Here is a 26,325-nt window from a genome sequence, read left to right on the forward strand (position 1 = left end):
AATGCGAATTTTTAAAAAAGCAAGTTAATTTTCTGGGACACGTAGTCACACAACAAGGAATAAAACCGAATCCAGAGAAAATTGAAGCAATAGAAAAATATCCAATACCGAAAACAGCAAAAGAAATTAGAGGATTCCTTGGACTCTTGGGATATTACAGAAAGTTTATTCGAGACTTCGCAAAAATCACAAAACCTCTAACAAGATGCTTGAAAAAGGACGCAAAGATCGAACATACACCCGAATTCGTAGAATGCTTTGAAACATGCAGGAAATTATTAATGAATGAGCCTTTATTGCAATATCCAGATTTTTCCAAACCGTTTAACCTCACAACAGATGCCAGCAATTTTGCTATCGGAGCAGTACTTTCCCAAGGACCAGTTGGCAGTGATAAACCAATTGCCTTCGCTTCCAGGACACTAAATGAAACTGAGACCAAATACTCAACAATAGAAAAGGAAATGCTAGCAATGGTGTGGGCAACTAAGTATTTCCGACCCTACCTATTTGGAAGGAAATTTAAAATACTTTCAGACCACCGTCCCTTGCAATATCTATTTTCCCTAAAGGAACCCAACTCCAAACTAGTACGTTGGAGATTAAAATTAGAAGAATTTGACTACGAGGTAATTTACAAAAAAGGAAAAGCTAACACCAATGCCGACGCACTGTCTCGAATCGAAATTCACACAAAGGAAACTAAGGACATCGATTCACAAATTAAGGAAGTCTTTGACGACTTAGTAGACATGGAAGACGATGGATGGTCAACGACTAATAATCCAGATGCAGATCGAATAATCGACGAGATTGTAGAAGAAAAAGCAACAGAATTAATCCAAAAAAACATCCCAGAAGACACTGTTGAAAACGAAGATCAAAACATCCAAGAAGACACTGTTGAAAACGAAGATCAAAACATGGATGAAGACGGAAATGAAACAATACATACAGCAGTAGAAAACCCAATTCTTGGTATACCTATTTCGGAAAAACCACTTAACTTCTACAATAACCAAATTATAGTCAAAATCGTCAACTACAATCCACGACCTCCAGCAATTATACAAACCTTTCCGAACAAAAGACGTTATCATATCCAGCTATCGAAAGATCAGTTAAAAGCTGATACCATAAAGATTTTTAAGGAACACCTCAACCCGAAAAATAAGTATGCAATTTTATTTGAAGCAGAAGAAGAAATTTTTGCAGAAATTTGCGAAATTATCAGAAAAACTTTCAAAAACAACGCATATGACTTAGTAAAATGTAATCTTTTATTGGAAGATGTTAATCTAGAAGAACAACAAAAAGAAATTATAAAAAACTATCATGAAGGTAAAACGAACCATAGAGGAATAGCTGAAACAGAATGCCAAATAAGAAGAAGATATTACTGGCCTAATATGAAGAAAGACATAGAAGATATCATAAACTTCTGCGATATATGTCAAGAAAATAAATATGACAGACTTCCTCCCAAACCAAAATTTATGGTTACACCAACTCCCACTAAACCACTGGAAATAGTTCACATCGATTTATTCCAGGCTGATGGACAGAAGTTTTTAACCATAATAGACGCATTTTCGAAGTATGGACAAGCCTATCCAATAAATGGAGGAAACGCAATCAATGTACTCAACGCCCTACTAATTTTTATAACCCATCATGGACTCCCAACAATGATAGTAGCCGATAATGGTACGGAATTCAAAAATGGAGTAATACAAGAATTTGTAGACTCCCATAAAATCTCAATCCACTATACGACACCAGAGAATCCGCAATCCAACGGGATGATTGAGAGATTTCATTCTACATTAATCGAACATCTTCGAATCCTAAGGAACACCAAGGCAAAGCTCCCGATAAAAGAACAAATGCTATACGCTATAATTGGGTACAATAATTCCATACATTCCGCAACGAAGTTACGACCCATTGACATATTAAACGGCCATATCGACGCAAAAGATCCCTTTGACGTTGACATACAGAAAGTAATACTGAATAATTATATTCAAAATCATAGAGAGATAACAAAGGAATTATACAAGGAAGTAAATCAGCATATACAAGAAAATAAAAATAAAGTCATCGAAAATAGAAACAAATCGAGACAAGACCCTATTACGTATAAACCAAGTACAAAAATTTATACCCGAAAAACAGTCACTAGGAATAAATTACTTCCACGATATTCTGCAAAACTTATAAAGAAAAATAACGAAGTTACTGTAAAAACATCAAAAGCTACAGTACATAAGAAGAACATAAAACATCAACCTAAATCAAAAACTAATTTGGAAACTTCCCAACAAGATCAGCCAGACGATAGGAAAGAAATTAAAGATAAAGAAACTGAAAAACAAACCAGAAATAATTCCCCTCAACCTGGGACAAGCAAGGATTTAGATTACTAACAGACAAAAAAAAAATGATAAAGAAAAAAATAAATTTAACTTTTCAAAATATCCGGAGTTATTAAATTCAAGAGCAAACGTTCCAGATAAATCGCGAATACTTTCCAAAAATTAGGACTGCAGAAATTCAAACCATTCAGGATAGACCACATCCCTTTAGAAAAATTCCATAAACTCTCCGAAGGAAGAAGAACATCCAGAAAAAAATAACCCAAAATTATGGAATAGCCATAGCCATTTTTTGGTTAACTCCTGTATAGATTTTTATTAAAATTATTTGCCTTGTATATGTTACAGATACAAAAAATAAATTCTAGCAACGAAATTCCAAGAGATGCCAATCCAAAAGTTTTGTTCATCCCTTACAAAACTTCTTCAGGGGATGGAGTAGTTATAGTACAACGACCGCTACCATCCAGTATATTCTACCACGTGGAATCAACACGAGGCTACGCCGCGTCGCAGCGTTGAACATTCTGGACCTAATTGCGACGTATTGGACAACAAGATCGGCAATTATAAAATTATAAAACACCATGTAAAAATCAATATTTTTTAGTCTGATTAAAATCTCTAAATAAAAGTCTAATTTAAATGTTAAAGTAAAGTCTGATTTTAAATTATTGAGTTGTATCTAAAATCTTTGTTTGTCGAAATAAAAGTTTTAATTGTGAAGTTTAGTTTTTTAAAAAAGTGTTTTTCCAAAGAACATTCATAATTAACGCTTAGCTATGCAACAATATTTTATGCTAATATTTCATCTGATTTGTATAATTTTACGTGGTTGAATATACATTTAAATAATATTAAAGGTACACGTAACCTCCCTTGTCTGTGTTTCCCTTTATAGAAAATGATTTTTCTATAGTGAAAAAACTAGTATTTCTAAGAATGTTCATAAATTACAACCTTCACATGGACCATCCTCCATCATATTGCTGTCTTTACTTAATGTATTATATAGTGGACGGACTGGAGAATAACTCACAGATCAAAAAAATCTAAGTAGTTAATGCTATGCGTTAGCCTGAACGCTGGGAAAACGAGAACTTACACGAGAGACAAGGATAAAAATATATAACACAATAGTGATACCGACTGTGCTCTATGCAAGTGAAAACTGGACAATTCTGGAAACCATAAGGACATGATAAATACAATGAAGATGAAACACCTAAGAATGATCGTTGGAAAGACAAAATGGGATAGATTAAGCGACGAGACTATTAGGAGACTGGCCAACCAATAGACCAGTGCAGATAGCTCTAAAATGGACCAAAAAAATAAAAAATTAATAGCAGGATGAGACCAATTCCAAATGAAAGTACACATATTAGATAACATGTGGAACATTTTTCACCAAATCTGGATGAGGGGAACATGGGTTGGGGGAGCGTTTTTAGGTGTGAAAACGGTTAATTACGATTTGCGGCAAAACGGCACATCCTATCGAAAAAAGTTAAATTGCAAAGTTGTAGGCAATAAACAAATCTACAACTTTTGTAAATAAATATTTTTCACATAACCTCAAAATATCCGAGAAAATTGGAAAATTCGATGTTTTTGATTTAATTTTTTTCTCACTGAAAAAAAAAAAATTTTTTTACCAAATATGGTGGAAACTTACCTCTTTCTGTCCCAAACACGCTGTAATTTTTCTGTATAAAAATATTTTTTTAAACTCTTGTTTTTTATGTTTAAGGGAAAATGTTTTTTTAAAGAAGTTGGCATTTTTTTTGTTTATTGAAACCTCTATTTTCTGGTGGTGTAAAAAAATATATACGTTAATGTGGAAAATTTTGTCACAAAAGGCAAAAATTGGAAATTTATTTTCAACCTCTCACCATTTTCAGATTCTCAGACGTAATATAAGTTGCATAGCGAGCAGGAACCAACGAACCTCTGTTAAAAATTTACTACACTAATGCCGTTGTCTGTGATTTTTAATTTTGTGAATAAATTATAGTTAAAAAAAAAATAAAAAACACGCTTTTAAAGCACTAAAAATTTAAAAATAAAATATTACTAGCTTTAATTTTAAAAGTTATTTTTAAATTTTTAGTGCTTTAAAAGCGTGTTTTTTATTTTTTTTAAACTATATTTTTTTTAAGTCGGCCTACTTACCTATAAGCTACATTTTTTTTAAACTTTTTTCTCATGAACCAAATTAAAAGTCGCAACAACTTTTTTAACGAAAAAGTTTATTTAATACAAAAGAAAGTAATTATTATAATTTTAATGGCCAATTTTTCATCAATTAATTAAGTTTTTGCTTCTTTGATGGCATTTCTTCATCACATTCGGTAATGCTTACAGATTCTGCAGTTTCCTCTATGCAGCTTTCCGCAGCTATGCAACTTACATTACATCTGAGAATCTGAAAATGGTGAGGGGTTGAAAATAAATTTCCGATTTTTGCCTTTTGTGACAAAATTTTCCACAGTAACGTATATACTTTTTTACACCATCAGAAAATAGAGGTTTCAATAAACAAAAAAAATTCCAACTTCTTTAAAAAAGCTAAAAAAAATTCTGGAGATTTTTCAATTGAAAAAAATGCTTACATTTTCCCTTAAACATAAAAAACAAGAGTTCTAAAAAAATATTTTTATACAAAAAAATTACAACGTGTTTGGGACATAAAGAGGTAAGTTTCCACCATATTTGGTAAAAAAAAATGGTTTTTCAGTGAGAAAAAAAATAAAATCAAAAACATCGAATTTTCCAATTTTCTCGGATATTTTGAGGTTATGTGAAAAATGCTTATTTACAAAAGTTGTAGATCTTCTTATAGCCTACAACTTTGCGATTTAACTTTTTATGTGCCGTTTTGCCGCAAATAGTAATTAACCGTTTTCACCCCTAAAAGCGCTCCCCCAACCCATGTTCCCCTCATCCAGATTTGGTGAAAAATGTTCCACATGTTATCTAATATGTGTACTTTCATTTGGAATTGGTCTCATCCTGCTATTAATTTTTTATTGTTTTTTTGGCTATTTGCACTGGTCTACAAGAACAAATAATGAATAAAATAGCAAAGAGACAAATGGGCTTTTGATGAAGAAGCAACCCAACAGAATTCTGAATCCGGGACAGACCAGTCCCGGATTAAGAATCTTGAGGCCCCTAGGCAACCCAAGCTATGAGGCCCCTTAAAAACCTCCGCTTTCTCCCTTCAAAACCTCGGAAAACCCATCCATGTCCTAGCGTTATTCCTTAGATAATATAGTGGACATTTTGTAGACATAAATAAATTGTTTTCCATGCAAGTGTTGAAGCTGGGCTATAAAGTATTTGAACTACACTAGTTCATCTCCAATTTCAGGTTCAATATCGTCAGGATACCAAATACCAAATACTGAGTTCACTGACTCGTACGCCGACAACCGACGACTCAGCTCAGTAATTAGCTTATACAAAATTGGTAGAAATGTTTCAAACTTTAGCTTTTCTCCACCCTGTAGAAAAACTTCATTGGAATTAGCATCATCCTAATGTAGTTTTGTGCTAGTTTTCGTTGACTCTCGTCGAAATATTCAGAGTATGGTAGATCGCAGGCTCGTAGTAAGCCAAATTATCTCTTTGGGATTTTAAGAACTCTATACGTGAATTTAGAAACTGAACTGCAGTTTGAAGTGCAATCTCTTCTCTCTGTATTGATTTACTGACAGCGTTGATGAGTTCTAAAATTGTTGCACAAAACTCATGCATTATGAATGTTTCTTTTTTTTTGACATGTCTTTCAAAAAACACTTAGCCTCATCAACTGTTTCAGCTTTTTGATTAGTGTCTTCAGCTAGCGTATGACGAGCAGGTTTGAAGGCGTTGTAACATTTAGACAGAGCTCTTGTTGCATCAGACCTTGCACTCCATCTGGTGCTGCTTGTTCTTTTAATCAAAACGGGAACTGGTGTATGTTTTCAAAGACTGATAGTGTGTAAATAAATTTATTAAAATCAGCTAAGTACTTTCAGCATTTTTAATGCCATCATCAGAGATATCCTATAAAAAGACTAAGTTGAAGAATCTTATTCATAAAAAATTATTATAAAGTGAAACTTACGTCTTATAGGTGTAAATACCTCAAATGAAAAGAAAACTTCGAACAAACACATTCTATTATTAAAAATTAAGCCAGGGATCTAACCACTGGTCAGGGTAAAAACACTTGAATGTAAAAAATATCACATTTATTGTGTTTTTAAAAAATGGCTACCATCTTTACAATCAACAGCTGTTACTGACAATATTCAAACACGACAGGATGCTGACGGAAAAGAGTTCCTAGCCGCATCTGTGTTATTAAAATTGCTTAAAAATTTGAAAATGACTAAGTTGTCATGTGTAGGTTACTAATTGGTTTGAAGTTAGAAGTTAATATGAAAATCTCAGCATCCTGTCGTGTTTGAATATTGTCAGTAACAGCTGTTGATTGTAAAGATGGTAGCCATTTTTTAAAAACACATTAAATGTGATATTTTTTACATTCAAGGGTTTTTACCCTGACCAGTGGTTAGATCCCTGGGTTAATTTTTATTAATAGAATGTTCGAAGTTTTCTCTTCATTTGAGGTATTTACACCTATAAGACGTAAGTTTCACTTTATAATAATTTTTTATGAATAAGATTCTTCAACTTAGTCTTTTTATAGGATAGCTCTGATGATGGCATTAAAAATTCTGAAAGTACTTAGCTGATTTTAATAAATTTATTTACACACTATCAGCATTTGAAAACATACACCAGTTCCCGTTTTGATTTATATAGAAGTGTGTACAAGTCAAACAGTCTTTTTCTATTCATGTTCTTTTAATGACTAGACCGTAGCGAATGGGACTGCTTAGTGGAGTTTCATTTAAGCATTTGATCATAACTTCCCAATGGTGGGAAGAGGTTGAAAAAAACTTATACACGGACTGATCAAACCCAGAATACGATATATACGGAGCACTAACTCTAACTAAATTAAGCGAGTGTGCGGCACAAGGAATGTAAATTGCAAGTTTGTTAATCTTAGATAAATGAGCCTGGATATCATTGTACATATTTGATTGACATGTTTGCTGACTTGTCGTATAATTGTCCTCTCATGTCGTTTATACCTTTTATTACTTCTTTACAGATTTTGAAGATAAGTAAGAAGGATTTTCAGTACCATAGCACCTTATTGCCACCATACCATCATCACCTTATTGCCATACTTGGCTAAGTGAGAGCTTAAAAAACGATCGTTCTCTACAAGTAGCTCTAAAATGCCAAGTAGTTCACATTATTTTGTGAACCAAGGATCTTTGTATCACCTCTAAACGCTAATGCACGAGAAGATAGAAACTTAATCACAGAGACTACTCTTTCCGGAACTTGCCTAATGGTTAATCCGGCACTGGGACAGACAAAAAATGGATACAGCAAGAAGTAGAGGCGGGAAAAGTTAATAGAAAATCATTTGATGACTTGAAAATAATAACAGGAAATAGAAAAGAATGGAAGAGATGGGTGAATGGAAATGAAAATAGCTAGCCCAAATCAGACACTCTGATGGAGTAAAAGGCAGGGGAGAAAGAAAGAAAGATGTAATTGACGGAGAAGACAATTAATTTCATGATTTTAGGTTCTGTGAATAGAAAGAGAACGTGGTACAGAAAATAGTTCGTAATATCGATGTAACCGTAAGAACAAGCATAATTAAGTAATGTTGTTCTGAAGCTATTTTCTTGTGGCATTTTTATAATCAATTAATTTTAATGGGAAATAAGAAATAAGCCACAATTTTACCAAAAAAATGATTTTATTAACGTTTCGAAGCCCAAATCGGGTTTCGTTGTCAAAATAAAAAATACTACTAAAATAAACAAAAATGTTGTTGCTAAGTAAAAAAGTTCTTCTAATAATTTATTTAATCTGATTCATTTATATTGGCAATTCAGACGTATAATATTATACATTTTAAAGTAGAAGACTTTAAAATGATATCGCCAATATTTATGAGTTGCGTTCCTGGGACGACTTTACTAAAAGATAGTTCATTCGATTACATAAAATCAATCCCAACTCAAGAATATCAAGAATAACTAATTTGTTAATATAGATACAGACAGATAAAAAAGAAAGCAAAAACTATAAAAATGTTTGATCAGCGTTAGAACCGACCAAAAACAATAATCAAAATGTATTTGTAGAAAGCAATACATTATTTCAGCACATTATGATGTGTTGTAAAAACTAGAGTCAGGCACGGAAAAGAATAAGAAAAGAACATATTGAATGCCAGCAACTGCGTAACCAGGATAATCCTATTGGGGGGAGGGGGTTTACAATTTATTTTTAGCAACACATTTGAATACATACTCATAATGGTGTTAAGAGTATAGAGCTCATAGTACATCCTAATGGCGGGGGAAGGGGTTTATAACCCACAAAACCCCCTCTTGTTACCCCACTGAACCACAAAAAAGGTAAGGAAATAAAATGAACTAAATGTAGTCGTGGGCATAACTCAAGGAATTAAAATAGGGATTACCAAAAATTATACCACAGATTCTGGGGTCAAAAATATGTTGATTGAACCTAACTTACCTTAGTACAAATGTGCACATAAAAAAAGTTATAGCCCTTTGAAGTTACAAAATGAAAATCAATTTTTTTCAATATTTCGAAAACTGTTAGGAGATTTTTTTATTGAAAATTTTTTGCTCAATTAGAAATCCAATGAAATCAATTAATTTGTGGTCATCTGATTGAATACAACCAATAAAACCAACATTATACTGAAAACAGATCCCATGGGCTGTTTTCACTCAATCATGTAGCTATGGATACCTACATTTCGTTTCATTTCGATTTTGACATTTCAAATATTCAATATTTCAAAATGTCACGATTTGGTTGTAATACTGATGAGAATATTAATGAAATTATCGAATCAAATATATCAAAGAATACTGTTTACAGTAAAAAATTTGTATGGAAAGCGTTTATGGACTTTTGCAATGATAGAAAATATGAATTAGATTGAAATCGGACGGTGGAAGAATTATAATAAAGAAGAACATCATAATAAAATTATTAACAGCATGCGTAGTGGAAATACATCTTCATCAGTTATAGAAACTAACATGTCTGGATCTTCATTAAATTTTTCTAATTGTTCCTTTGTTAATTGCACATTTAAATAAATTGTTTCTGCTCTGTATTTTCTTTTTTAATACCAGCAAAAAATTTTCTATCCGAATAACCCTCGAACATTGATAAATCCTCAAAAATTTTTTAACAACTTTCTCAGGCTTGTTGCTTACAGGCAACAGACCTCCGCCTACGGCGTCGGTCTGTTTCCAAGCAACAAGCTTTCGAAATCTGTTATAAAATTTTTTCGAACAATTATCAATGTCCTTGGGTTATTACTACTGAAAATAGACGTGTGGCATTCTTATGGCAGGAACATCTTAACAAAAAAGTATAGTGAAATTTGTGCACCCCATAAAAATTTTATAGGGGTTTTGTTCCCTTAAACCCCCCTAAACTTTTGTGTATGTTCGTATTAAATTATTGTTAAAGTATTATTAGTTAAACACAGTGTTTTTAAAACTTTTTTGCCTCTCAGTACTTTCTCGAAAAGCCAGTTTTTATCGAGACATTTTGAATATTTGGCAAATCCACCACCTATTATTATATGGTTAATAAGTACGATTATAGAGACCTGGTAATAATATGAAAAATCTATAATTTACATTTTTATAATATGAAAATATACTAAGAGGTAAAAAGTTTTAAAAACACTGTGTTTAACTAATGGTACCGCAATAAAAGTTTAATTGGAACGTACAAAAACATTTGGGGGGTTTAAAGGAACGACACCCCCATACATTTTTTATGTAAACATATTAAAAAAGAAGCCGCATCTCGATAAAAACGGGTTTATCGAAAAAAGACTCACAGGCAAAAAAGATTTAAAAATATTGTGTCTAACTATTGGTACCACAATAATAATTTAATTGAAACGTACACAAAAGTTTGGGAGGGGTTTAAGTGAACAAAACCCCATAAAATTTTTATGGGGTGCATAAATTTCACTATAATTTTTTGTTAAGATGTTCCTGCCATAAGAATGCCCCGTGCCTATTTTCAATCAAAAATTTCTAATAGTTTTCGAAATATTGGAAAAAATTGATTTTCATTTTGTAACTTTAAAGGGCTATAACTTTTTTTATCTTACTTAATAAGTAAGTAAAATTACTTATAACTTACTTAAGGTAAGTTAGGTTCAATCAACTTATTTTTGACCCCAGAATCTATGGTATAATTTATGACTAGTCTTTTCGAGACACTCTGTATAATAATACTGTCATTTATCTTTAAACTAATTAATGTATATTATATTTTTAAAAAATTATGAACAATTACTTTAAATATGTCTGGCCTTCGCTGATGATCTTACTGTTCTAGCGAAAACAAGAACATAATTAAAAATTGTTATCAAAAGATTAGAAAAGGAGGCCAAATGTGTTGATCTAGACATAAACCAGCAAAAATCAAATTACATGATACTCGGAAATACAGAGCAAAAAGAAAAGGGATAGTTTACTTCCATATCTAACGAAGCAAGGGAATATAATTTCAAGAGAGTGGTCCATTTTACGTATCTGGGAGTTATTATAGATGAGAAGGGTCAGGAAGAATGGGAACTGAATGCGAGATTAGCAAACGGAAATAAAAAAATGGGAAGTCTAACACTTTTAAGATGGGAAGTCTGATAAAATCCAAATAAGTACGAGAAAAACAAAGCTAAGGATATACAGCGTGTCTACTTAAGTTGGAAACATATGGGAAACTTTTTTATTATTAATTTTACGAAAAAAGTTATTCTTCATAAAAAGTTATGCATGCTCTAGAACCTAAGATTCTATCATTAGATATTAAATTTTATCAATATTATACGAGGTATGTCAAAAAAGATGAATTTCGTTCAAGGGTAAGGGTAAAGTACCTTTATTTCTCTGAATATCGAAAATTTTTATTATGGAAAGTTGTTTGGAATTACAAACTAAGATCAAATATGCAATTACATGCTTCTAATTGAAAAAAAAAAAATATTTTACAAATTTTTCTCTGTATGAATACCCACATCGTTTTTATTTATTACAAATATGATAACTCTTTTATTATTCATTTTACGAAAAAAAGTTATTCTTCATAAAAAGCTCTGCATGGTCTAAAAACTAAGATACAACCATGATATATCAACTTTTTTTTAATTTTATACGAGGTGTGTCAAAAAATATGAATTTCGCTCACGAGTATAGTATTATGTACCTTTATATTTCACAATATTTCAATTATAAGGATGTAATTATTGCATATTGAAACATTGTTTTTAACTCTAAACAACTTTTTGTAATAACTATTTTCAATATTGTGAAAAATAAAGGTACTTTACTCCTGAGTGAAATTCATATTTTTTGACATACCTCGTATAAAATTAATAAAATGTGATATCTGCTGGTTGCATCTTAGGGCTAAGGACATAAAGAGATTTTTATAAAGTATACCTTTTTTTCGTAAAAGTAATAATAAAACAGTTATCTTATGTGTAATAAATAAAATTTAAGTAAGTATCCATAAATTTGAGAAAATTTTGGAATATATTTTTTTCAATTAGAAGCATATAATTGCATATTTGACCTTAGTTTTTAATTCCAAACAACTTTTCATAATAAGAATTTTCGATATTTAGAGAAATAAAGGTACTTTACCCTTGAACGAAATTCATATTTTTTGACGTACCTCGTATAATATTGATAAAATTTGATATCTAATGATTGAATCTTAGGTTTTAGAGCATGAAGAACTTTTTATGAAGAATAACTTTTTTTCGTAAAATTAATAATAAAAAAGTTTCCCATATAGTTTCCAACTTAAGTAGACACGCTATATAAAACGGTAATAAGGCCCACAGTGACAATGGGGTGTATTCTGTAACACTTCCGTTAAATTTTAGTGGCCTCTAAAATTTTAGCGCCCGCTAAAAATATTTTGGTATTCTGTAAATCATACATCCGTTAAAATCATAACCTAAACCGTTAAAACTCCCTCTAAATAAAAATATTTTAGAGGATGTCAAAACGTACCCGCTAAATTTTTAGCAGTCCGTTAAATGTGGTTTGATTATTTTTGTTGGGTTATGTTTGTATGAATAGTACTTTGTTATTTTGTTATTCTTGTATTATACTGGAGATAAATATTTAAAACTGGAAAATGGCTTTTTATAATGTATTTGGTGAAGAAGTACTTAATAAATAATAATGAAAGGTAAGTCTCATTTTTACTTTACAATTGACACACTACACCTATAAGTAACAAAATTCAAATGTTTGTTTCTTTTTGTAGAGCTGATTTCAGATTACAACATAAACACAAAGTAAATAATTGACCTGAAAGTAAATAACTACAATTACCATTTCAAAGGAAGTAGGTAATACCTACCTAAGTACCTAGAAATGTTATTGAAAAAGTGTTGGAAGTCAAAGATGTTTGTCAAAGCAATTAAATCCTATTAATGCAGGTAAAATTATTTAAAGTTATTGTGGAACATTACAAAACGTACCAAATGATTACAAAGGTAAAGTTTCAAAAGGTTTATAACCAGATGCAGATTAATAAGATGACCTTAATGTTATTGAAAATAGACCATTTGACCAAAATTAGTGTCGAAGGGGAGAAGAAAAAATAAGATATGCATTTTTTCAGCAATATTTTAATGTATAACTTTATAAATAAAAATGTTTAATTAGAAAATATGATTTTTACTAAAAAATAATTAAATATAATAAGTATTAATAGGGAGTTTTTGTGCACACAAATACGTAAACGTAACGCATCTTTTTGACATATACGCTTGCGCATTAATGGTTGAACTCCCGTATCGCGATACGTATTACCTAAGGTTACGGGCTGGTACGTTACGTTCATACGCATCCCTATCGAGCCGAAAGTCACCGAATGCACACGAGGATCTTGCCCGATTACCTACCAAATGAACATTTCATCAGCGTACTACCTGTTTATAAACATTTTAAGGTTATATTGGTTATTGGTTTAGTCTATTTGAGTAAAATTATTCTGTGTTTGTAATTGGAAATTGGAGCTTCATAATAGATTTAAAATTTTATTGTTTTTAAGTTGTCTATTAATAAAGCAAAACAAACAAATCTTGTATTAATTTAAGAAATACAGTGATCACCACAATTATTAACTAGATAAACAAATGACCTAGTTTCAGTAAAATTTTCAAATAAATATTACCACACTATTTACATTATACCTACTGGAATTCTGATGTAGGTATACAATAATTTACAACTAAAAAGTAGGTATAAACAAAAATAAAACAATTTTAACCTAAGGAAAAATAATATTTTTATATTTAAATAGAAGCAATTAAAACCATACAATTTCATCATTCATTTATCTTTTTTTACATTTGTATATTAATTGTATATTGTGTGAACATTGTTTTATTTTTTTAAATGTCAACGGAATTTAAAAATGACTTTACGATTTGCTTTACGTTACGTTAAGGCAGTTACAAAAACTACCTATTTTAACATTCATCCTCTACGACACGTTAGTTGCTTTACGTATACGGAGATGCGTACGTTACGTAGCAACAAAAACTCCCTATTTTCTAGGAAACTGTAATCTTCTTCTTTTTAAGGTTTTTGGCCTCTAACAGTCAGTTTTCGGTCAATTTCTAGGTTAAAAGTAGTTCAAAACGATCAACGTGCGACGTTGCCGTATTTGTTCCAAAACCTTTTAGAGGATTCCTCTAAAATAATATTATTTTAGCGGTCCTCTATAATATGTGTTTACAGAATGACAATCTAACCGAAAAGTTTTAGAGGACCGTTAAATGTCGGTAAAGTCAGCAGCACCATTTTATAAGGTCGAATTCAGACTAAGACTATATTTGATTGCTAATTTATTACTAAAAGAAAAAATTTATTGCTGTAGCCGTTTCCGAGAAACAGTGGGTGCTTCTAGCTTTACGGTAAAGCTAGCAGCACCCAACCTATATCTCGGCAATGAAAAGAAGTACAGGGCCCATTTTAACGGCATATTTTTTTGCTAATTAATTGCTCTTGATTGGTATTCGCGGAGTGCAAGTACTTGGAAGGGGAAACGAGAAACGACCCTGCGCGAGTCGCGGAGAAATATTGCAACTATCTTAAATAATTCATATTGTCAATTGAAATTGTCAAATTGACGTATATTTCATACCTTCTGTCAATGAAGCAGAAAAATTATATATTGCTCCACAATAATGATATGATATGCAATTATTATATAAAGATAAATTTAATTAATTTTATTTTGCTGGCAGTACTGCATTTTAATAACTAATTTTATTTACTACATACAATTGTTGACGTTTTCATAACATAACCTGAATCTTATTTTTTCTTCTTATTATTTTTTTGGACTATGGCCTTGACAATTATCCAGTAACCAGGACTAATATAATTGGCCAATATAATTAAAAGTGCGAATTTTAGTATAGAGCGTAGAAATAGGGGTGGCTTTGCCGAACTTGCACGGTCCCAATATTAACCAATCCCGAAAAACTACCCCATCATCCCCTAGCGAAAACTCACCAACGAAAAAATGATGAAATTCGGAAATTCAACAGTAGGGGGTGGGACCCTAAACCGTGGGAAAATTTTTGTAGATCGTCGGAAAATTTCGACGTTTTGGCCCACCCAAATTTCGGCGTTTGGTCCACCCCCAAATTTCGGTAATTTTATTCGGGAAAATTTCTCACTACCTGGTAGCACCTACTCACACCCTGGACCAATCAAATGTACCTGACTAAATGCATACCAGTTTTTATTCAAATTTTGTTAATCATATATTCATTATGATTCGAAAAACAAAAAACGCCTGTGCGGGGATTTGAGCAGACGTTCCTCTGTTCGCCATTCGAACATCTTGTCCACTAGGCCAGGGGTTCCCAACCGGTGGTACGCGTACCACTGGTGGTACGCGTCACGTGGGTGAAACAAGCGATTACATTGGGCCTCTGTCTGCGAAAGTGCCAGTGCAGTTGTTGTGCTTCCATATTAAGGCTATGGGTACATAATTCGCAAATATTTTACATGTATCCCTACTTTTTCTATCTTTACACGGCACATTACGTGTAGTAAAATTCACACTGGTATGGATATGTAAACATTACTAGAATGTCATTCTACTTGAAAATGTCATCATTAATTTAAAGAGATGGCTTTTGAATGTTCTTGGATAACTGTTATTTTTATAATTGCAAATTATTAATTCAGTTAATAATAAATGTGATAATTTTTTCACTATGTATTCAGTGATTGTAATAATTTATTTGTACAACAAAAACTAATACTCAATCGAGAAAAGAGGAAAAGTGTTAAAGTGATTTTTCAATAATATATTGTTATGGAACGCTTACAATTTTGAACATCTTTAACAACAAAATACTTGGATCACAGAATAAATTATCCTGATGTATTCTCTGCTTGGATCTTCCACAAATAATACACAATAAATAACTTTTTATTAAGTTCACGTCTTAAATCAATTATTTATCAAATACACTATATATCAATAATATTTAATCAATAACTTAAAATATTTCCAATGCAATGTCAAATATTTAAAATTGTCACTGAATGTCACTGTCTGACTGACAATATATGCTGAAAATATTATATTCGGCTGAGTGCGTTGTAAGACAAAGATAGATTTGGAAAATATTACCACGGCATTGTGTTCATTTTTTTCGAATCCTGAAAAAACCAATAAATATTTTTGAAAAATTTAAACTCAGAATGAAAGACTAAATTATTACCGAGGGCCGAAAGTCCCTTAGAATAAATAAAAAGTTTATTTTGAATGAGATATTTGAAATTAAAAATCACACTAAATTTTCGCTTAGTTTTTCACCCCTGTAACTTATTAAAATAAACATTATAGAAGTTCTCAGGGACTTTCGGCCCTCGCTAATAACGAAATCTTTCATTCTGCGTTTAAATTTTTCAAAAATACTTATTAGTTTTCTCAGGATTCGAAAAAAATGAATCCCCATTTGAATAGCATTGCAGCCGAAAATACGTACCGATCCTCTTAAGCTATGAAGCAGTTTTTGGTGAACCCTGGGACTTCAAAGGATAATGTTAAAAAACTTAAACCGCAGGTCAATCGGAATACCACGAAACCTACTTACAGTGTGGTTTTATAGTGAAGTCTGGCACAGAAAATAGTGATAATTCTATTCATCAGTGTGTTGCTTGTGTCGAAATGCTTTCGAACCAAAGCATGAAACCTTCAATGCTGATACGTCAATAACACACACAGCACTCTGATGTGCTTGGTAAGCTGATAGAATCTTTGTAAAAGAGAATATACTTTTTTAATAAAGAAAATAAATGCATGACTACCTTTGTAAATATGATATTAACTTAATAAAGGCATCTTACCTTCCTAGATGTAGAATTGCAAAGGATGGGAAACCTCACACAATAGTGAGACGCTTTGACTACGGCCGTTGTGGAAATGGCCCAAAACGTGTTAGAAGAAAAGGCAGCCAAAGAAATTTAAAAACAGCATCAGACGGCATCGCTTGTTTAAAGTAGGATATTTCCCTTCCTAGAAAATTTTGAAGGTCACCCGTTTATGACTTTTCAAGTTGGGTTGTTTTTTAGTAGTATTGAATTCGGCAGGTTGTTATTCGAAAGATATTTAGACTCAAAGTGTGATTAAAAAAAATTTAAATTTAAAAACAAAAAATATCATTTAAGCTATATTTATTGACAATTCTGAATTTAACTAGAAAAATGAACACCGTCTACAGACGGTCATAACGGTTAGAGGATTAAAACAACAAACTAAATTAATAATACCTAATGTAAGAAAAAACTACTGATCTCAGCACTCTCAAACTACTATCTGCTTCCTTGCCTCAGCAGCATCTTCAGGATTCAATGCCTCCAAGCATGCACGAACATCTTGAGAAAATGTATTATTTAAGATAATTTTTTCTGCTGGAGAAACAAGACTACCTACCATTTTTTATGAAGCAGTGATTAAATTTGAGTCATCATCATCATCCAGCCTCAAAAGTCCACTGCTGAACATAGGCCTTCTCCCCTCGTTTCCAACCCCATCTATCCTGTGCCGCTCTCATCCAGTTTTTATTTACCTTTCTTAAGTCGTCAGTCCATCTTGTAGGCGGTCGACCGACGCTTCTCTTGTCTTCTCTTGGCCTCCATTTCAATAACCTCTTCGTCCATCGCCCATCTGTCATTCTGGCTATGTGTCCTGCCCATCTCCACTTCAACCTGGCTATCCTCTCGATGACGTCAGTCACCTTTGTTCTTCTCCTGATTTCTTCGTTTCTGATTTTGTCTCGCAGAGTTATTCCTAACATTGACCGCTCCATTCTTCTCTGCGTGACTCTTAGTTTGGTAGCCGACGCTTTTGTTAAGGTGAGTGTTTCTGATCCGTACGTCAAGACTGGGAGGACGCACTGATCAAATACCTCTCTCTTTAGGCATGTGGGCAACTCACTTTTAAAAGTTTCTCTCAGTTTTCTAAATGCTGCCCACCCAAGACCTATTCTTCTCTTCAGTTCATGAGTCTGGTTATCCCTGCCAATCGTAATTTCATGTCCCAGGTATTTATATCTATCTACGAGTTCTATTTCCTTCCCAACGATACTGATGTTCTGGTTGGGTACCAAATTTGTCATTATTTTTGTTTTCGAGATGTTTATATTTAAACCTACATTTTCTGTAGCCACAACGAGTTCTTGTACCATCTCTCTTGCCATACCTAGATCCTCAGCTACTATGACTATATCATCGGCGAAGCGTAAGTTGTTTAGGTATTCTCCATCTATTTTATTCCCTTTGTCATCCAATCCAAACTCTTAAAAGCATGTTCTAAGACCGTATTAAAAAGTTTAGGTGACATTGGGTCTCCTTGTCTAACCCCCCGTTTTATTTTTATGCGATTACTGTTATTATGTAATTTGACAGTGGTTGTTGTCTGTAAGTATATTTTGTGTAATAATTTTGTATACCTATAATCTAGACTGCACTCTTTAAGTGCCTGTAATTTTTTGCTAAGCTCAACTATGTCAAAGGCTTTATGAAAATCGATAAAAACTAGAACTAGAGGTTTATTGTATTCCACTATTTTCTCTATTAGGGTTTTTATACTTTGTAGATGGTCATTTGTTCCGTAACTTTTTCGGAATCCTGCCTGTTCTCTTGGTTGATAAGTCTCTAACTTTCTTTCCATTCTCTTAACTATTATTCGCGTAAATAACTTGTATAAATGGCTGAGGAGGCTAATCGGTCTGTAATTCTCTAAATTGGCTTTGTCTCCTGCTTTGTGTAATAGAATCATAGTAGCGTTGTTCCAGTCTGTTGGAATATTGGCGTTGTGAAGGCAGGTATTGAAAAGTAGCTTAATTTTTTCAAGTAGTATATTTCCTCCAATTTTTAGTGCTTCTGATACTATTACATCTTCGCCTGGGGTCGATTATTTTTCATTTTCTTCAGAGCCTCTTTGATTTCTGATTTTGTTATATCGGGCATTAAATCTGATCCTTGATTTAATACCCCAGTTTTTACTGTAATCGGAGGTTGCGTATTGTCATCTTTTTTTCTTGATTTGTATAACTCTGTGTAGAACTCTTCGACTATTGTTAATATTTCATCTCTGTTTGTAGTTTCTTTTCCAGTTCTGTTTCTTAGTTTGTTGATTTCTATTTTTCCTTTTTGTACCTTATTTTGCTCTATTGCTTGTTTTGTTTTTTCTACATTGTAGTTTCTTATGTCTTTTCTTATTGCCTTTGTGATAGTCTTATTTATTTGATTTAGCGCTTCTTTGCTGGAACTGGTATCTACTTTCATCTGTCGTCTTAGTTCTATAAGGGTTTTAGTAGGTTGACTTAGTTTTTCATCTTTTTGGGTTGTTGGACAATATTTAGTTTGAGCCTGTTGTATTTTGGTGATTCTTTGTTTATTCAATATATTAATGTCTGTTGTTGTATCTTTCAATGTATCATTAATATATTTTTCGAACTCCTGAATATTAGTTGGTTTTGCCCATTTCTTTGGGTGTTTCTTATTTATCATTTTGAGTCTTTCCTTTTCGATCGATATCGTTATTTTAGCTCTTACTAACCTGTGATCACTGCTTGTACTGAACTGGTTTAACACATTTACGTCTTTAAATAATTCTTTTTTGTTTGTTAAGAAATAGTCGATTTCGTTCCTTGTTTTTCCATCAGGACTTTTCCAGGTCCATCTTCTGTGTTTTTGCTTTTTAAAGAAGGTGTTCATTTGATAGAGATTGTTTTCTAAAAGAAAAGTTAATAGTTGTTTGCCTCTATCATTTCTGCCTTCGTTTCCATTTCGCTAAATTTGAGTGTAATGCCCTAATTGATACTGTGAGAAATGAAAACTAACGTTTAAGTACTGAACATAAAAGAAGATGACTAACAGACTAGGATTTTCTGGAGCTAAATGAATGGGTCCACCGAATAAAGTTGTAAGCGCCACATCACTCGTTTTTAAGAGTTCGAAAAAGAAGTTTTAAAATTGTAACATTGGCAAACTTAAACATTTTAAGAGTTAGTAATAAAGTTTGCAAATACAAATCACAAACTGTATTACTCACCCCTAAAATGTATAAACTCACCAATATCACAATTTTAAAACTTTTTCTTCAACTTCTCAAAAACGAACAATGTGGCGCTTACAACGTTATTAGGCGGACCCATTCAAATGTATGCACATCTTGAAATGTGTCTGGTACTGGTATAGGTTCGTTCTCGAATATAATTTCAATAGGTGCATAAGAGACAGTGGAAGATGTTCTGCTGCCTTCTTCATTTTTTAAATTTCCTTTGTAGCCTTAAATGTCCCTTATAAAACAATTATAAAAATTAATAAACCACAAATATAATATAGACTGACACTAAACTCGGAAGAATGTTGTAAAAAGGTCCTTATATCCAGGGTGCTCAGTAAAAAAGTGTATACTGTTGATTGCAGAAAGGTCAGCTACTTTCTGATGACTCAATTCTAGCATGCAACTTATTTCTGCCTTTTCTAAAACGATCAGGATCACATCCACTAAAATCAATGAAAAAATTGAAATTTTACCAAAACGTTTTTTGTAATCTTACTACCACTAACATTAACTGTTTCTTTTGGTAACTTCCTCTCAAGGTGCATCTTTTTACAGAAACCCTTTTTTTATATTGATGTTTTTATCTCGTAAAAACACCTTGTTAGCATAGTCGCAAATATATTTTTTGCTATTTCACTAAATCTTAATGATGACCTAACATTTCTTAATATTTGTTTGCGCATAATGTAAAATTTAAATTAAGCAGTAATAGTCTTAAGTGTAGGGGTTAACTGACTGTTTAAAACAAAGAAGTATTGTATGTGTAAATACGGTATCCAAGACAACTATAGGCATATGATATGAATAAAAAAATTTAAAAACAAAAATATTATGACCCTCAAACTATGCTACAACAGAAATCATTTTTTTATTGATAAGACTGTGTAACACAGGCTGCCACTTGTTTGTTTGTCGTTATGCAATTTGTTGTTGATTATAAATTATCAGCGTTTAACTTTTCACGAGATTGCTTGCTCAGCATTTATTTAATATTCAAACTCTGTGCTTGGTGAAAGATATTAATTAAATAACAACAAGAGAGCATCGTCGCAAAGAAAATGGTAAGATTTTATTACAAGTTTTAGTGTATACGATTTTAAAAATTTCTATATTGTGTAATTACACAGCTTTTTAAAAATATATGTCGAAACGTAATGTATTTTAGGTGTTTTAACATATTAATATATGCACTCAAAGTTATATGAAATCATGTGATATTTTCATTAATATATTTAAGAACAAATCTTAGAGTTTTTGTTCACTTATCCATCCTTTAAGAACACGATTTTTTTAATTTTCGTTTGAACATTTTTTTCCAATTTTAATTAAGTTTAATTTTCTTATTTAAGTCTTTTTTACTGATTTCATATCGCTTGTATTTGTGTGTATTTTTAAACGCTTTTATTTAGTTCAATAGTTTGCGTCAAATCTTTAGACGTTAATTTGACTGCCTTTTCTTCAATGCAAATGAATGAAAATTTGCAGACATATGCATTCGCGGAAACAATACACGAATAGTCAATAAAAAATTTTTTTCATGTTTACTAATTGTTTAAATAAAAAAAAAAAAGATTTTAATGGAAAACGCTTAAATTCTCTTGTTTTCTACAATGTAAAAACTTACTTTTACGGATTGTATAGCTAATGATATGAACAATACATAATTTCACTTTTTACGTTAATTGTTTACGTTATGCTTCATTAATAAACAATAAAGTTTCAAATTTTTTGCCGATTCCGACTACTTTTCATGTTAGTACATCATATGTTTTATATATATTTTAATAAACATGACGATATATTTTAATGTTTGAAAAGTGTAAGACTAAAAAGTAAAAAATAAAAAATATGAAAAAAAAATTTTAACAAACGCTTTTCTTTAGTTACGAGTGACAAACACATTCGTTAAAGAAAAGCGTGGGGCGAAAACCGTTTATTCGATGAACACGCGCCACGCTTTTCTTTGACGGATGTGTTAGATTTTTTCAATTTTTTTTTTTAATTTTTGCTTTTTGGTTGATTTTTTTATATTTATAATTTTAGTCACTCGTAACTAAAGCAAAGCGTTTCTTAAAATTTTTTTTTCATATTTTTTTATTGTGTGTATTTTTAGATACTTTTTTTATTTTGGTCACGTATACCGTCATTTTTTACATTTAGTGTTTTGTTTCGGTGTTTTTTAACCCTTAAGTACTAACATCTTAAATCAATGACGTAAACACTAACTAACCGTCTGACAGACGGGTTTAACATTTTAGTGGTAATTTTTGTTTTTGTTAAATATTTTAATGCAAAAAAATATCTCAATGACTTACTGAAAGTATTGATTATCTAAAAAACACATTAATTAATCTAGTTTTTCTGTATTTATTAAAATAAAAAACATTATAACAAGAATGGAAGGATGGTTTGTATACCTTTTTACTCCTGAAAAAAAAGTATGATAAAAATTAAACAAATTAAAGAATCTTAATAAAAATCGAGTTAAACAAAGAGTAAGAAAAATGAAAATAAAAAGGTTTTTAAAAAATGATAAAACAAAAAAAAAACTGACAGGTACTATAGTTAGTACAGTGTAGCAATGGTAGTCAGTGGCAACATTTTCATCACAAATTGATTCCACTTCCGTTTATTTCTTCTACCTCATCAAACGATTTGAAAAGAGTTTCCTCAGGGTCTTTATTCCTCTATTTGATGTTTTTTGACGAACTGGACACAAACACTAACACCCCGTCTATTAGACGGAAATCACACTTTGAGCCTAAATATCTTTCGAATAACAACCTGCCGCAAATTGCCGAATTCAATACTACTAAAGAACAACCCAACTTGAAAAGTCATAAACGTCAAAATTTTCTAGGAAGGGAAATATCCCACTTTCGACAAGCGATGCCGTCTGAGAGACGGGGTGTTAGTACTTAAGGGTTAATATCCGCTTTGTATTTTTAAAGTTATTAGCTAAACTCACATCACTGATTATTTAAATTTTTACAGGTTTCTAGGATCGAAAAGACAACTAGTAGGTGTACACAAACCGTAACAGAGACGGTGTGCAGGTTCCACCGTACGCCTGTTTCATGTACGCATCAAGCCCGTATCGTTGAAGACATTCAGCCTACAACTAGCCATAACATTCGTCCAACACGTTTTAGGGTAATGATGGCGTGCATGCCACCGTATGTTCAAAAGCGGTTTAGAAACATACACACATCGTGTCTAGTTAAAAACCCGGACCGCTTTGTGGTATGTATACCATGCCATAGAACTGCTGATGGTCGGATGTACTGGACTGGGGGGATTCAGAAAACATCCCGAGGCGCTTTGATACCCCCTTGGCTAGCAACGATACCTGCTGTGAAAATTGGTGCTCCAATGACTTTCATATGTGCCCCGATTGATGTGTCCATGAAAAAGGACTGTAATTTTTAATAAAATTAAAAACTCGAAATATATTTTACTTGTATACCATCGACACCGATCACAACACACACTCGTCACCCATAGTTCTTATACCCCTCGGCTTCCCATTCTATTTGTTCTAGTTACCAATTTTGATTTTAAAAAGTCCTTATGTTTTTACCTTAAAATGTAAAACACGAAATTCCTAACATTGTATCAAAATAATTAAACGTATGTTAAAAATTACTTCATTTTTTTCTGTACCCTATAATTAGCCGAGAGCAATTAATTAGCAATAAAATATGCCGCTAAAATGGGCCCTGTACTCCTTTTCATTGCCGAGATATAGGTTGGGTGCTGCTAGCTTTATCGTAAAGCTAGCAGCACCCACTGTTTCTCGGAAACGGCTACAGAAATAATTTTTTTCATTCCGTAATAAATTAGCAATAAAATATAGTCTTAGTCTGAATGCGGCCTTATAAAATGGTGCTGCTAACTTTACCGACATACAGTGACGTACGGTAGCCAAGTATGTACAATGAAAAAAGCAAATATGGATAAATTGGAAAGATGGGAAAGGAAAATGCCCAGAGCTATATATGGAGGGAAAAACACGGAGGAAGTTTGGACGCGAACGACAAACAGGGAAATAGAGGAACTGTATAACGAACCAAGCATCACTTGCTTCATAAAAGCACACAGAGTGAGATGGATGATGGATGGGACACGTGATGAGTATGGGAAGGAAGAGAATGCCAACGATGGTACTAAAACGGGGCCCAATCACGCACAGAGGGAAAAGAGGACCCAGTCAAAGATGGTTTGATAGCGTAGAGAAAGATCTCAGAAATGAGGGAATTATTATTGGTTGGAAAGAAAGAGTAACAAATAGGGACGAATAGAGGAGAATAGTAAGTCAATTTAGTAGGCAAGGAGATAACTTTAGTAGGCACTTGATACAAGTTTCGTAATAATATATAGTATTAATTATCCAGATTTATACGGCTCTCACTCCCTCTAAGGGGAAAATTGCCTCATTCTAGATACCTACGGTATCAAAAGGATTGAGCTCTGGTGAGACTCTTTCCGTGTTATCGAGTCCTAGGTGACTTGGTATGCTGGAGTATCTCCCAGAAATTTTCGTACACATCTGGCCGTCGCAAGTAGTACAGCTTTCTGCATGGTCTTATAAAGGTGTTCATTTAGACCCATATTTTTTTATGTTTTCGAGGAGGTTCTTCGAAATGACTCCAGTAGTAGACATAATAATAGGTATCGTCTGGGTACTTTGCATTCTCCATTGTCTTCGTATCTAAATTTCCAGATCTCTGTACTTGGCGATCTTTTCAGTAAATTTACTACGTAAATTATTGTTGTTAGGTATCGGGTATCGCCACATCAATTAGTGTTGTTTGTCTTGTTAATTTATTAACTAGTACGAGATCTGGTATATTATGTGCCACTGTTTGGTCTGTCAGCACAGTACGGTCACAGTATAGCTTGTAGTTGCCATCCTCAAGCATACTCTCAGGGACGTATTGATAATATGGGAGATGGTCCGTTTGGAGAAGTCCCAGCTTGATAGTCATCTCTTGATGAAGGATTTTCCCACTGCGTCATGCCGTTCCTTGTATTCAGTTGCAGCAAATGCCTGGCAGCCCCCTGTAAGATGTTGGATAGTTTCTTGGGTTCGGCATCCATATCGGCATTTGTCGTTATGGATCTGACGGTCTTTGATGATATATTTCAGGTAATTTTTAGTTGGTATAACCTGATCCTGAATGGCCAATAATGAAGCTTCTGTTTCAGGGAATATCTTAATAGTTCGACGCCGTATTGTCGACATCGTCTTGGCTGACCTCATTCGGATGTCGCCCGTGCAGAGGTTTGCTCATCCAGGTGCGCATTTTTTCGTCCTTAGTAAGGTGGTTTCGTCCTGAGTGTAGGTGTTTAGTGCCTTAAACAAATTTTTACTGTTAAGCTGTGAACGAAGCAACTGTTTTACCCTTCGTATAAACTCAGTAGTTATCTCAGTTTTCATTTGCTTATGGTCAATTTTCCGCGCCTGATTTACTCCAAGATGTTTGTACATATCGTTTTCGCCCATGGCATTGATGTTCTGGCCATTTTGCATGTCGAATCCACCGGGCTGTATTTTTCCTCTGATTATATTCAAAACACAGCACTTGTACTGCATACTATTAACATTAGATAATGTTTATACAGTTTTTAGCATCTGTTCTAGGTGTTCTCGAGTGGAAGCCATTAATTTGAAATCATCAATATACAACAGATGATTGAGCTTCGCTGCCACAGTATTATTGATATTAATGCTAAAACCTGAGTCAGTGGAGTTTAATGGCTGGGAAAGGGGGATCAAAGCTAAACAGAACCACAATGGACTCAACGAGTCTCCTTGGAACAGGCCCCGGTTGATTGCGATATTTTCCGTTTCGATATTGTTTTCACCAGGTATTTGGAGGTGAATTTTAGTCTTCCAATTTGTCATTATATGCCTTAAAAATGTCACTATGTTATCATCGACTTTGTATAATCTCAATATATCTATAAGCCATTCATGTGGTACTGAATCAAAGGCCTTTTTGTAGTCAATAAAGGCTGTAAAGAGGTTCCTTTTTTTTGGGAATGCCTGGTTAGAAATGACCGAGTCGATAAGTTGTTCTTTGCAACCCATAGAACCCTTAGCGCAACCTTTCTGTTAAGGCTCTATGATATTGTTTACAGTACAGTGTTGGTACATTCGTCGGGT

The 26,325-nt window shown here is 32.7% G+C and overlaps 2 protein-coding genes across 4 annotated transcripts in view; one reads left to right on the forward strand and one right to left on the reverse strand.

Annotated features, from left to right (window-relative positions):
- LOC126885081 (serine-protein kinase ATM-like) overlaps positions 1-26,325 on the reverse strand; it is a 624,001-nt gene that overhangs the window by 494,173 nt on the left and 103,503 nt on the right. The window lies entirely within an intron of this gene.
- Positions 21,067-23,801, forward strand: LOC126885085 (uncharacterized). The gene is made up of 2 exons (XM_050651508.1): positions 21,067-21,217; positions 23,151-23,801. Exons 1-2 carry the CDS (start codon positions 21,215-21,217, stop codon positions 23,583-23,585), a joined length of 438 nt encoding a protein of 145 aa, XP_050507465.1. The 5' UTR covers positions 21,067-21,214; the 3' UTR covers positions 23,586-23,801.

Source organism: Diabrotica virgifera, chromosome 5 (assembly GCF_917563875.1).
Source record: "Diabrotica virgifera virgifera chromosome 5, PGI_DIABVI_V3a".
Lineage (NCBI taxonomy): Eukaryota > Metazoa > Arthropoda > Insecta > Coleoptera > Chrysomelidae > Diabrotica > Diabrotica virgifera.